We start from the raw sequence: 13,885 nt of genomic DNA on the forward strand, positions 1-13,885 counted from the left end.
AATTAAACTAGAGGGGCTGATTTGTAATTATGTGATAGTTAAAAAAATAAGGTAAGGATTATCTTATTATTAAGGGTGAACGAATTTAAGGTGATAAGGCCTTAGAATTCGACTATGATAAGGATTCAAGGATTATCTTATGGGTTGCTTTGTGGATAAGCAACTAGATAAGGATAATGACTGAAACCCTATCTCTACACCTATATAAAGACCCTAAGGCCTTATAATTCGTGTACTTGTTCCCAAGGAGTCCTAAGGACGAATTCTAACCTCTCTCCTCTCTCTTTATACCTTCTCCATTTGCTCTTGGTGTTTGTAAGCCATTAGAGGAGTGACACTTGTGACTCTAAGCATTCCAAAGTCAATTCAAGGTGGAATTAGGATTGTTATTGCTATATAACAATCAAGGTATGTTCTTAAACCCATTCATATGTTAATATCGATTTCATATACTAGAATTAGGGTTTATAGTCTTGGATTCAAAGCATGTACAATAGAGAAACCTAGATCCAAGCATTAGGGTTTGTATGAGCACATAGGATGTCTTATGACCAAAACCCATCAACAACATCCGACTACTACATACATACAACCCCACAAACACCAAACATAGCTAGCACACCCGAACACACACTCAAAAAACGCACACAACCACCCTCCTCACGGTGGTCGGTGGCAGCAAACGAAGTGACAAGGCAGCAGCCACCATGGCTGGCGGCCGTGGTGGTTCTTCGCGGTTACCAGCCAACAGTTATCACAGCGCACAAGGTCCAAAAGCCACTACCCACCAGGTGGCGTAACGGATCGGCGGAAATGGCACCCTAATAGCCGGCGGCGGTCGCTGGATCGCAGCAGCAACAAACGCCAAGCGTCTGGCGACGTCTTGTCTTCGATGGGGACGGGTTACACAGAAGAAGAGAAGAAGAATAGCGGTGGTGGCGCCGGTGGTTTAAGGCAGCAACCCATAACGAACAATAGCGTCCTTCATGAATGAGTTTCCCGATCTCTTCGTGCCTCTCGGACTTTCTTAGTGACGGAATATGGTAGCTACTCGGTGGTCCTTTGGTGATGGCGATGAGATGACGGCTGAGAGAGAAAGAGCTATAGGGTTTGCGACTGAAGGAGGAAAAGGGAACGGGTGCGGCCGAACTTATCTTAGAGTTAGGGTTTGGCAAGCGTTAAATACCCACTTCATTTAAATGTTCACCATAATGACCAAAATGGTCCCTCCAGCTCCTATTTATTTCAAAATAAGTCCATATTTTACCTTTTTAACCATGTCTCTTATAACCCTTTACAAATCAAGTCCAATTTTTACTAAAACAACGTCTCTGCTACCAATTCTTTTCAAATGGAGTCCCAAAAATTACCAAATAATCCCTGCCCTCATAATTCTTTACGGAACCCATCCAAAACTTACACTTTTAACCCCCGACTTCTAAAATTGTGACAATTAGCAACTCGAGACCATCCTTTGATATATAATTATTTATTTTAGGGCTACCATTTGCTCATTAATTAATTTATTTATCTAATAAATAAACAGGGTATTACAGAATCCCCTAAGGTCTTTACCTAGGATGTCGTGGAAACCCTCCAAGGTCTTACACCTACGTGCCCCAGGAACCCCCGAGGTCTTCCATACAAGTATTGTAGATACATCTAGCATACCACATATCATATAATCAACTAGCACAACACATAGCAAGTAATCGGTCGGCCTTGGTGACTTCAACCCATTGATATGGTGAGGAGACTCGCCTCTTAAAAATGTTGAACTGATGAGATAAGATCGAATAAGTCCCCATGCACCGCTCCAACTCAACTGCCTAGAATCAGCATGTGACTAGTTTTGTCAAACTCCAAAATACCAAAAATAACCTCAAAGTCACACTTGGTCAACCCTGGTCAAAGTCCAATTCAACAGTTAAGGTCAACAGTCAATGTTGACCCCAACTCGTTGAGTTCATCTAGCAACTCATCAAGTTCCTTTAGATTCTAGAAAACTAAAATCCCGTATCAACTCGCCGAGTTACCCGAGTAACTCGTCGAGTTCTTTAGTGTCCAAGGGCCAAAAACTCAAAATCAAAATCTCTAATCAGCTCACCAAAATCACTCAGGATCCCGAAAACGGGTAACCCTGTCCGACTCGTCGAGTTAGCTAAGCAACTCGTCGAGTCCCTTCAGCCCTTTTCATTTCTAGTCCTTTCCAGTGGATTACAAAGCTCCAAATTACAGATGCAGCCCCTTAAGGTGTAGTTAACACGTAAAGTTGCCAACTTTACATGTTTCTAAGGCCTTAATAGGCTAAAACACTCAAAGCTAAGGTTTATACAAAGTTTAGGGAATGAAGAAGGGATAAAACTAGATAAAGTGAGCAAATTTATGTCATTGATGACCTAGAGGTGTCCAAATCTAGAATAATATCCTCATGAAAATTCTAATCCAAGAGTGATACCATTATGCACCAAAAGTGACCATATTCTTTCATAAAATGAGATATAAACAAATAAAGGTCAAGGTAGCAACTTTATACCTCAAGATGGTTGCCAATACAAAGTAGATGTCGGATCTACTGCTTCTCTCTCTACTCCACCTTCTTCAAGCTTCAAAATCCTTCACAACCACACTAAAATCACTCACCAAAGGTCTCACACACACTTAAGGAGGTATAAGGCTCGAACTAGGGTTTTACTAGGCAGTTAAGATGGTGGGGGAGGTCACAAATGGTCCATAAGTACCTTAAATAGGGTGCAAACCCCTGAAAATTAGGGTTTTCCTTTACAACACCTACTCGTCAAGTCGGGGCCTTCCGACTCGTAGAGTAGGTTCTAAGTCCCGCATCCTCGTAACTTATCTCTACTCTATGATTTTGAGCTCTTCAACTCGTCGAGTTCCAACCTAGAACCCTAGAATTTCTGAAAGTAATTCGATACCTGAAACGAGTGTTACAGGGTAGGTCAAGCACCCAAATATGCTCAACAAGGTAGGTCATGCACCCATATATGTCTGACAGGGTAGGCCAGGCACCCAGATATGCCTGACAGTATGTGATTATGTGTTATGATGGGGGAACTAGCTAATCTTTGTGCTTACGGTTTTTAGTTGTGGTTTCAAGTACTTCCTCTTCGAAAGGAAAGGAGTCGGCATGATCATAACACATCACACTACATTTTCCGCACCAGAAATCTTTAGGATTGTTGCTCTAATGTTGTTTTATCATGATATGTTTTGACTATTGATACTTTGGATTTGATATAAGTTGATAATATGGTTGTTTTCAGACAAATTGTTTTATAATCGTCTATTTAAAAATGAAATTTTTGATCGTAATTTTTGGAATGTTAGACTTTGCTTTTGTAAGTAACTGGTTGATGCTTATCTTTTCATCTACAATCATGACAATGCCACATGTTACTTCATGGTCTATATAAATGACACTGTTCTCACTAGCAATAATATTGCCTTTATCACCCACTTCACTACTACACCTGCCACTAATTTCTCCATCAAAGATCTTGGACATCTTCATTATTTTATTGGCATTGAAGTTATCCTTACTCCCTCTTGGCTCCTGCCTTTATCTATCCTAACATTAGCAACACATAAGATTTCCGACTAGTGTAAACAATTGAGGAGTACACACCCAAGCACCATTTTATGGAGGCTCACACTTGCAGGCACCAATCATACGAGAATAACACTCCAAGCATCATTTTAAGGAACTCCATACCTCTAGGAACCAATCATAGGGAATAACACCCTGAGCATAATTTTATGGAGATCCACACCTTTAGGCACCAATCATATGGAATAACACCCAAGCACAGTTCTACGAAGGTTTATACCTTTATCCACCAACCATTGGGTATAACACCTTAAGCACCATTCTATGGAGGTTCATACCTCTGGGCTCCAATCATGGGGCATACCAACTCGAGCATCATTACATGGATTTTCGAAGTCATATTTCTTTCAACTCTATAGAGGGTGATTTTTTTTTTTTTTTGTCACACATGTGTTATGATTCACCTTATTGAAAGAATGGGTTTTTCATGGCTTTCAGATTGCCATTCGAGCATGCTCTTTTAACCCAATGCTTGATTCTCCTTTGCTTTCCTCTTCAAACTATCATCGATAAATGTAAGTTCAAATGGTTAGGGGTGTAAATAAACCAAAAGAACACAAACATGACTTGTTCATGTTGTTTGTTTAAATTTAACCGAACTAACAAACGAACACGGATAATAAACAAACATATTTTAGTGTTTGTATTTGTTTGTTTAAAAATTGCACTGCTTATTAAGATGTTAAACAAATATAAACAAACACAAATAACATAAATATTCAAACGTGTAATCGCACATTATTAAAAGAGTTATACATAAATCCTAGAAGACAAAACATCTAAAATCATGAAAGACCTCAAATATAAAGATGAAATATGATCTTAATCCAAATATATTCTCAAACAAAAGTAAATGAACGTATACAAACAAATATAAACGAACATTCACGAAAATACTTAAACGAATAAGAGCATTTGTTCATGTTTGTTTGTTCAACGAAAGAAACAAAAAATCATGTTCATGTTTGTTTGTTTATATAACAAGCAAACATAAACAAATGTTTTGTCGAATGATTCATCAAACGTTTGGTTCATTTACAATCATACAAATGGTAATAATTGGTTAATATAAAAAGTTAACAATAATCTACGTATCATAATAAATGAAACCTAAATATGTCATAAGTCATATTTTTTTAAGCATAATGATGTCCCATGTCATTTCCTTAGTATTTTTTTTTATTTAATTTGATATAAATCTCATACTTTAAAGAGCTTAAAATTTTAAATTTCCATTAAGGAATAATAAAAATTGGAAATTAATTTGAATTAAAAAAAAATTAACAATAAATTAGGAATGTAATATATTTTTTATGTTATTCTGAATTGTTAACCCTATAACACACGTGTTTATAACCTAATAAGATATATGTGTTTATAACCTAACTAAGTTATAACCCGTGGAAACCACGGTCAGTATATTTAAAATTTTTATATAGATAAAAAATAATAAATGTCAAAAAAATAAAAACAAAAATATTGTTGATTGTAATTAATTATGAATTAATTTGTTAAACAAAATAAACATGATAATGTTATTACGATATGATTTTGTATTTTCAAATTTTGAATTTGAATTGAATTTGATTTGATGCTATAAAAAAAGAAAATAATAAAAATCATAAAAAAATGCCACGTGTCAAAGACACATTCTAAAAATTAACATATGTTATTTTTAGATTTCATTTATTAGAAGAGGTAGATAAAATATGAAAAATTCATATCAGAAATGACATAAATACCAATATATGTTCATTTTGCGACAAATATAGACTATTTAGTATATATTTTTATTCTTATTTAAAATGGTAATGTATTTATATTATTTTCCCCTATAAAAAATATATTTACATTTCATTATCGTTGTGCAATATACTATGTTGAGTATCTATAAAAATACACGTATTACAAATAAAAAATCTTATGCTAAAAACTGAAATCTAGAAAACTAAAATAAAACATAATATTATTTTGATTATTTTAATATAATTTCTTATTAATAATTATTTCAATATACTTTATCGTCGATGATTATTTTAATATAAAAGTATCATATAATAATTATTAAAAATAAATGAACAAGCCGAGCTGGTGGAGAAATTAGGGGGGTCTGATTTCCCTTTCAAATGGGTTACATTTTAGTTATAACACATTATTATATAAATGATTAGTAAGAATAAGATGGTGCAACAACCAAAAAAAAACATCAATTTCAATTAACAGAATTCTAGTGTAGTGGAAGCCAAGAAATGCTCATAGTTAATTTAATCTTTTTTCTCTCTTATAAGTCTCTCACTATCTCATTGATTTTATGAAACATCTTGTATTGTGTGTTTTGCATGCATGTTGTTTGTTTTAAGGTTTGTAAAACACTAAAACTTGAGTTTCAGAAGATGGACATGGAGGAGGGATTAGTGGTGAGAGGGAGGGTGGAAATTGATACACGAAAACCATTCAATTCAGTAAAAGAGGCTGTTTCTTTGTTTGGAGAAAAGGTTTTAGTCGGCGAGGTTTACGCACACAAACTCAAAGAGGTACTCTCGTTCCCTAAATGTATATTTTTTCGTATTTTTATTCTAATTGTGCATTATGTTTCTTAAACTAAATTTGTTGAAGTACTTCAAAAACATCTTTTGTCGTTTTACTTTATATGTTTTGATCATTTTGTGCCCACCATTGCATGATAGCAAAAGGTCGACATTTTATACATCCCTTTTAAAATTTGGGTGTAATATAAATACAACACTTGTATAAAATCATTTCTTGATCTGCCAAAGATAAATTTAACAAGTAAAAAATGGTTGACATTGTAAGTTGTAAATTTGTAAGTACAAGTAATACTTAGATACAACTCATTGTACTTGAATTAATAATGTATATTGGCTAAATTATTATATGATTCATGGAATTGGGAAGTTATAATTGGGTGAATAATTATTTTTTATAGATGGAAAATGTAGAAAGGGAAAGCAACCAACAACGAACAAAAGTCGGACTTGGAGAAGTAAAACAAACCTTAGAAAAGGCAAAAGACGAGACAAATTTAATGACTTATTATCTTGCGTCGCTTAAACAACAACTTGAAGAGACAAAATCAGAACTCGATCAGTTGAAGTCAACAAGAGGGCCCAATCCAAATTATCAAACACCCATTAACCCTCAAATAGAAGACATCAAATTCATGGAAAATCCAATAGCAACTCATATGAAACCATTGACAAATGTAAAAAATGAACCACATGATGATCAAATGCTTGAATCCAAAAAAAAGGATTTGGTTAAGTTTGATGATTCTCCACCAACCAAAGTGATTGTTGAAGTGCCAAAAATGCAAGAGATAAATCCTTCCTCCTTCAAGACCAAGAAAACAAAAAAGAAGACCCTAATTCCATTACTTAGTGGGATTTTCTCAAAAAGAGGGTGATCAAGAAGAAAGTTGTCAAAAGATTTTTCTCCCAAGTTTTTATATCTCAACTTGAAATATTGATTTGGTTCAATTTTTTTTTTTTTTTTTTTTTTTTTTTTTTTTTTTTTTTTTTATCGTTTGTAGGTCTAGTATAAGAAATGTCTGAATTTGTAAAGCAAAATCGAAAATGAGACGAATCAAACCGATCAACCAGAATGTTTTCTTTCATTCTCTTTGAGTTCTATGTCAATTCCCATTTTGTAATGTATTGGAAATTTATGAAAATTAATATAATACCATTGCTAGAAAATTTACATGCATTTGTTATATTCTTATTAATAACAATAAAAATAGCCACAGTTATGGTCATTATATAGAATGTGAATTCTTAGACTTTATTGGGCTACATTTTACATGGGCTGAAGCCTTAACTATCTGAATCAAGAAATGAAGCTATTGACTTGACCCGTCTACTTTTTCCAAACCACGGAGGAGACGTCAGACGACGGCGAGACGGTGGAATCCGGCGAATAAAACCCTTGTTCCGTCTATAGCCCTCGTTTTCGAAAATTGAAGACGTCGTTATATTTTTGAGAAAAAAATCAGGTCGAGAATAGAGGTATTCCGATCGCTTTTCCATAAGAAGCTTGTCCATGGCAGGTGAGTAATTTAATCGAATGAGTTTGAACTTGAACATGATAGTAGTGTCTAGTTGATGATGGAATGGGTTGTATGATCGTCTTCGTATTGTGTGTAGGTGGACAAACAGATGGAGAAGACAAGGTATCATTGGAGCTCACAGAAGAAATCATTCAGAGCATGGAAGTAGGCATGGCCTTCCGTGATTATGTAAACCTCTCTCCCTCTAAATTTCATTTCTAACTGAAAAATCTATGGTCATTTCACGAAATTTTCCTTTTTCCGACGAATGTAGTATGATAGCGTTGAGATCGGAGTCCTTGCTAATTTCCAATTCGTAATGAATGCCATAACCGAGACCTATATAGCTCAATGCCTGCTTCATTTCATCTGCAACATGTGGTTGAAATTCACTTGCAAGAATACCTGCCATATCTTTATCTGTTTTATCATATATCAGCAACAGTGTTATCATATTGCTGTGTTCATATAATCTTACCAGTGAATGTATTTTAAACCTCCTGAATTTGTATTGCAATTGAAGTTTATATGCATTGTTTTCCACATTCTTTTCTTCTGTTGCCATGTTGAGACTCATATAGGAAACCAGTTATTGCTTTTGAAGTGTGCTTAATGTGGTTTTCATTTTCGTTATCATGATTGTTGAATGTAGCTTCTGTTTTCCATGGCACTTTCTTGATATATAAGTTCATTTATGCTCAAAAACTTGCGCTACATTTTTTCAAGTCCTTTAAGCAAAACACTGAAACAAAACCTTCATTTCTTGCAGAATGGTAGAATAAGTTCAATGGATTTTCACAAGACATCAAATTACTTGGTGACTGCTAGTGATGATGAATCCATTCGCCTCTATGATGTATCCAATGCAACGTATGTCATGTGTTTAACATGTCTAATTGTCTATAAACTTTCTTGATTTTCTGTTTCTTTTATTTGCATTGAACAATCTCTTATTCACAGATGTTTAAAGACAATCAATAGCAAAAAATATGGTGTTGATCTAGTTTCCTTCACTTCACACCCCACAACTGTTATATACTCATCTAAGAATGGATGGGATGGTTAGTATATCTATAATTCTATATCATTATTGTTTTTACAGGTTTGCAATTTACTAATTACTAGTATTTATCTTTATTTTATTTGCTAATGCAGAATCTTTACGCCTTCTTTCTTTGCATGATAACAAATACTTGCGATACTTTAAAGGTCATCATGACAGGCACGGTTTGAATCTCACATCATATTTTGTTTTATTTTCATGTAATTTTTTTTATTATATTACTCAATGTTTTATGTTGGTGATTCTTCCAGGGTTGTATCTCTTAGTTTATGTGCTCGAACAGAGTGTTTTATATCTGGCTCTCTTGATAGAACTGTTCTTCTTTGGGATCAAAGAGCTGATAAATGTCAGGTTGACTTATTGTATATGTATGTATGTATGTATGTATGTATATATGTATGTATGTGATTGATGCTGATTAAAGATTTGGATTTAGGGACTTTTACGTGTGAAAGGAAGACCAGCTACAGCTTATGATGATCAAGGGCTTGTATTTGCAGTTGCTTTTGGAGGGTCTATAAGAATGTTTGATTCTCGGAACTATGAAAAGGTTAATGATTGCAAGTTGTATTTTGTTTTGTGAAATTAAAAATTTGAAGTTATGAGTAATTGACTTAAGTTTTTGTCTCTTGAAGGGTCCTTATGAAATATTCTCTGTTGGTGGAGATGTATCTGATGCAAATGTTGTGAAATTTAGTAATGATGGTAGACTTATGCTTTTGACAACTAAAGATGGCCGGATTCATGTGCTTGATTCTTTTCGTGGCACACTTGTGAGTGTCTTTACTATATCAAAATGTTAATGATTATTTCACTTTATAGTTATTACTATTGTGGATGTTTTACTGATGAGATTTTTAATGTTTTGTGCAGTTGGGCACGTATAATGTAAAGCCTGTGTCAAGTGATTCCACCTTGGAGGCCTCTTTTAGTCCCGAGGGAATGTTTGTTATATCAGGTAGTTCAGAAGTTCTACAAGAGCATCCCTTTTGTTACATAAGGACTAGATAGGACAAAACAGGTTGTACTGTGTTTGACATGCAGTGTACTGGGATTGATGTTAGGACAAAAGTTGCAATTTTTTTGTCACACATCTAAAAAAAGTGGAACAATATGGGACATGGATTTGTTCTCGATCTCTCGTTTGTGCAAAAGACGTAAATGCCCTTCTCATTCTCATTATCGGTAATAGCACTAGAAAGACTGTCTAGTCGTGTCTCGTCCAGTCCCATGTATAACAAACACAGCCTTCGGCTGTGTTTGTTAAATGGGACAGGACTGGATTAGACAAGTTTTCTAGGGCTATTTTTGATGATGAGGATGAGAAGGACATTTATGTCTTTTGTACAAATGAGAGATCGAGAACGAATCCATGCCCCACATTGTTCCACTTTTTTTGGGTGTGTGACAAAAATATGTGCAACTTTTGTCCTTCTGACATCAATCCCAGTACACTGCATGTCAAACACAGTACAACATGTTTTGTTATGTCTTGTACTTTACAAGGTGGCAGGGAGTAATCAGACTGTTGCTTTTGCAGGTTCAGGTGATGGTAGTGTCTATGCTTGGAGCATTCGGAGTGGCAAAGAAGTATGACTCACTAACTCTTTTAAAAATTGCACCTTCGCTCCACATTCCCACAATTTAAAAATAAAAATAATATAAAAAATTGAGCTTAGAAAGGAAAAGTATAATTCAGACTTCATATGCTGCAGTCTAGGATTCTGTGCTATCTCGTTGCCATGATTAAACCGTGGTTTTATGCCCCAACTTAATGCAAAACCATCTCCTGGAATCTCATAAAATTCAGAATTGATAAAACAAGAGTATACAACATAAATATTAAAAAAAAGGATAATCACTAAAATGTCCAACCGGGAGGCGTGATCGAGCACCTTTTGAATAATTATCACAAACTAACCATCAATTTTGCAAGAAAAAGGATTTTGCAAAATTACTTTTTGTTTTTTGCGAAAGTACTTCATGAATGGTCTACACTAGAATTGAGCAAAAAAAGGAATTTCACAAACAAATGAGATATCTACAAAAAAGGTAATTTCCGCCAGAAAAAATCATCAAAGAAAAATGAATTTCACAAAAAAAAAAAGGGATTTTGCTAAAAAGGTTGTTTTGTGGTGGGAAGTGGGAATCATTCATAAAGTATTTTCAGCAAGTTATTTTATTTTTAAATTAAAATGGACGGTTATTTTGTGATAAATGTTCAAAAAATGGTCATTAAATTAAGCACATATTTTGGTCATTTCAGTACACTTTATCACATTGGAAACATACTTAATTTTACGGTAATTTACAGGTGGCTAGTTGGCTGAGCACCGAAAACAACCCCCCAGTAATAAAATGGGCTCCTGGTAGTCTAATGTTTGTTACTGGTTCTTCTGAATTGTCGTTTTGGATCCCCGACTTATCAAAATTGGCAGCTTATATCGGAAGAAAGTAGTACGTAAATTTGAGCGTGTGTGACTTTGTGAATTATTAAAAAAATCCTAAATATATTATGATTGTAAAAAGAAAAAAAAAAGATACAGCGTACTGCACTCGATGTTTTTTAACCTTACGTAAGGGTAGACAAAGTGAAGGTAGAAAAGGCAGGAAGGAGTCATACGTGTACTTGTACTTTAAGTTTATATGAAAATGGTAATTCTTTTTTTTATATACAAGAGCTTTGGTTTAAAAGGCTTTCAAATGTGACGCCATCAAGTTTCTCCAGTTTATTACTAGATAACATTAACTATCTTGGATCATCATCATGCTTTGATGTACTTCCCTCATCATTTTGGATTTAAATAGATTTGTAAAATGTTAGGGTTCTGTTGATTTTGTTTTATTCTTTTTGCTTAAGAATAAGAAAAACCTATCTACTATGTTCAATTTTAGAATTATTAATTAAAATATTACATTGGGAGGTATTAATCTGTGTTATGTCACCAAACAACTAAATTTTTTCAGGCTTTAAGAGAATAACCACAGTGATTGTGAACATATCAGAGTTTATAACTCGTGAGAACGCTTTGTTTTTCTTCGCAGAAATGCAACTCCATAATTGTTGGTGCACCACTTTTTATCTTGTGAGAATTGATGTTTTGTTGATTTCCTACATAACATTTAACCGTGCACATACCAATCATAATTTTTTCTTCGTTAAAGAGTCGTTGGATCATCTATTTCTGTGTCTATTTAAGAGAGTTTCAAGGTTATACTTCTACATACTACTCTCATTAATGCAATGTGTTTTTTGACGTCTTTCGTCATTCATTATGATATTGATTCAATTTTCTTTCCATACAACAAAACAAGTATTTCCTTCTAAGTTGATAAGGTTAAAAAAATCATGAATAAATTACAGTCTTGGTCCATGTGGTTTGCACGAAATAACACTTTGGTCCTATTGTTAACAAAATAACACCAATGGTCCTTATTAAGGGTATTGATAACACCATTGGTACTCTGAATGTAACCCTGTTTCTTTTTCCATCCATTGGCAACTGTTGGGCAATTAGAAGGGTAATATCATAAATCACATCACCATTCACTTCATTCTGTGTTATAATTAACAAACAACCCCATCATTTCTTCTCACCACTCGCTGATTCTTTACCTAGAAGCTTCAATAAATGAAAATGGTGATATGCAGTTGTGGTAAGCCAACGATTGTGATGACTTCATGGACCAACACTACTCCTGGTTGTAGGTTTTGGTGTTGCGGGGGTACAAAAAACAATTATGGCCTCTTGGGTTGGCTTGATAGTTCGATGTGTCCATGATCTGTTGAGGTGATTCCTGGTTTGCTTCTGTTAATGAATGAACTGAGGCAGCAATTGGTTGAAGGTAAGAACTATAAGTGTCTCTTCTATGGATTGTGGGTTTTCTTTATCATTGCATATCTCTCTTCTATGAATGATGGTTTTGGGGTATTAAATTAGGGGGATTTGTTGTGGAATTTTTTCCAAAAAAAAAATATTTTTCTATATCAATATACATATTTACGGAAAGAAGATGAAAAATCAGGAGCAATAGTATATTCGGTTTTTTTTCGATAAAAAACATAACATTTCTTTTGTCGTTGATCGCTTTAAATTCCGACGATTAGATTGGTTTATTGTTTCGTTGATATATATATATATATATATATATATATATATATATATATATATATATATATATATATATATATATATATATATATATATATATATATATATATATATATATAGGGTTAGGATTAAATGTGAATTAGAAATATTGTGTGAATGTATGATACTTTTGTGTCCAATGGATTAAAACTGATTAAATGTTGTGATCTTAAGGTACATGGTAATAAGATGAGATTGCATTAATATATAATTACAATAATTAGTTTTAATGTTATTAAAGAATAATATAACATTTTACTAAGAGTGAGAAAATAAAATTAACTATATTTTAGTAACCAAGTCAAATGTGTTAATTAAATTCGAATTATCACTTTTTTTTAATAAAATCATTAATAGAAAATCATGTACTGAAAAACATATATTATTTTTACACAGTAATAAAAAGCGGGAGATATATTAGCATTCTTTAAGAAATACTCGATTTTTTGAGATATATTTTGTTCTCTAAGGATACGACAATTTCATTTTAGCATTTGCTATGGTACTGCATGGCTAATCTGGAGGGCAAGGTGCAATTTTGTCTTTAATAAGATTCGGGTATCACCCAACCAACTGGCTGGGAACATTCAATCCATGGTGTTTTCATGGATTAAACATAGGAGAGTTAATTGTTCTTATAAATGGATTGACTGGTGCTCTAGTCCTTCCTATTGTATGTAAATATTTCTTATATGCAGTTTGTACTTTTGGCCTATAGTTTCTTGCTATTTTGGCCACTTTTCTAATATATTATTTGCCGGTTCCAAAAAAAAAATGATTTCATTCTCTAACAATTAAATTTTTTTACTTGAAACTAAATTCATTCTTTAAACATCAGATTTCATTATTTAAGAATGCATTGATAATTTTTTTTTTAGCTATGTTCATAAACTAGTGATAAAATATATTTCATTCTTTAAGAATGATACTTAAAAAATATATTTGATTCTTTTTACATATATTTACATATATTCACC

At 33.5% G+C, this 13,885-nt stretch overlaps 2 protein-coding genes across 3 annotated transcripts; both read left to right on the forward strand.

The window, feature by feature from the left end:
- Positions 1–5,959: 5,959 nt before the first annotated feature.
- On the forward strand, positions 5,960–7,115 carry LOC145029139 (WEB family protein At1g75720-like). The gene is made up of 2 exons (XM_078977753.1): positions 5,960–6,162; positions 6,576–7,115. Exons 1-2 carry the CDS (start codon positions 5,968–5,970, stop codon positions 7,050–7,052), a joined length of 672 nt encoding a protein of 223 aa, XP_078833879.1. The 5' UTR covers positions 5,960–5,967; the 3' UTR covers positions 7,053–7,115.
- A 364-nt stretch (positions 7,116–7,479) lies between these two features.
- LOC145031832 (Transducin/WD40 repeat-like superfamily protein) lies at positions 7,480–11,451 on the forward strand. Of its 2 annotated transcripts, none has more exons than XM_078980462.1 (11): positions 7,480–7,694; positions 7,792–7,883; positions 8,464–8,564; positions 8,655–8,755; positions 8,850–8,916; positions 9,009–9,129; positions 9,194–9,307; positions 9,393–9,530; positions 9,631–9,715; positions 10,298–10,347; positions 11,072–11,451. In XM_078980462.1, the coding sequence occupies exons 1-11, from the start codon at positions 7,688–7,690 to the stop codon at positions 11,213–11,215; spliced, it is 1,020 nt and encodes a 339-aa protein (XP_078836588.1). In that variant the 5' UTR covers positions 7,480–7,687; the 3' UTR covers positions 11,216–11,451. The 2 variants fall into 2 exon arrangements, with proteins under 2 accessions (XP_078836588.1, XP_078836590.1); XM_078980464.1 differs by having other exon boundaries at positions 7,482–7,694; positions 9,009–9,108.
- Positions 11,452–13,885: the final 2,434 nt, after the last annotated feature.

This window comes from Lactuca saligna, chromosome 2 (genome assembly GCF_052625555.1).
Source record: "Lactuca saligna cultivar CGN05327 chromosome 2, ASM5262555v1, whole genome shotgun sequence".
In the NCBI taxonomy this organism is placed as follows: Eukaryota; Viridiplantae; Streptophyta; class Magnoliopsida; order Asterales; family Asteraceae; genus Lactuca; species Lactuca saligna.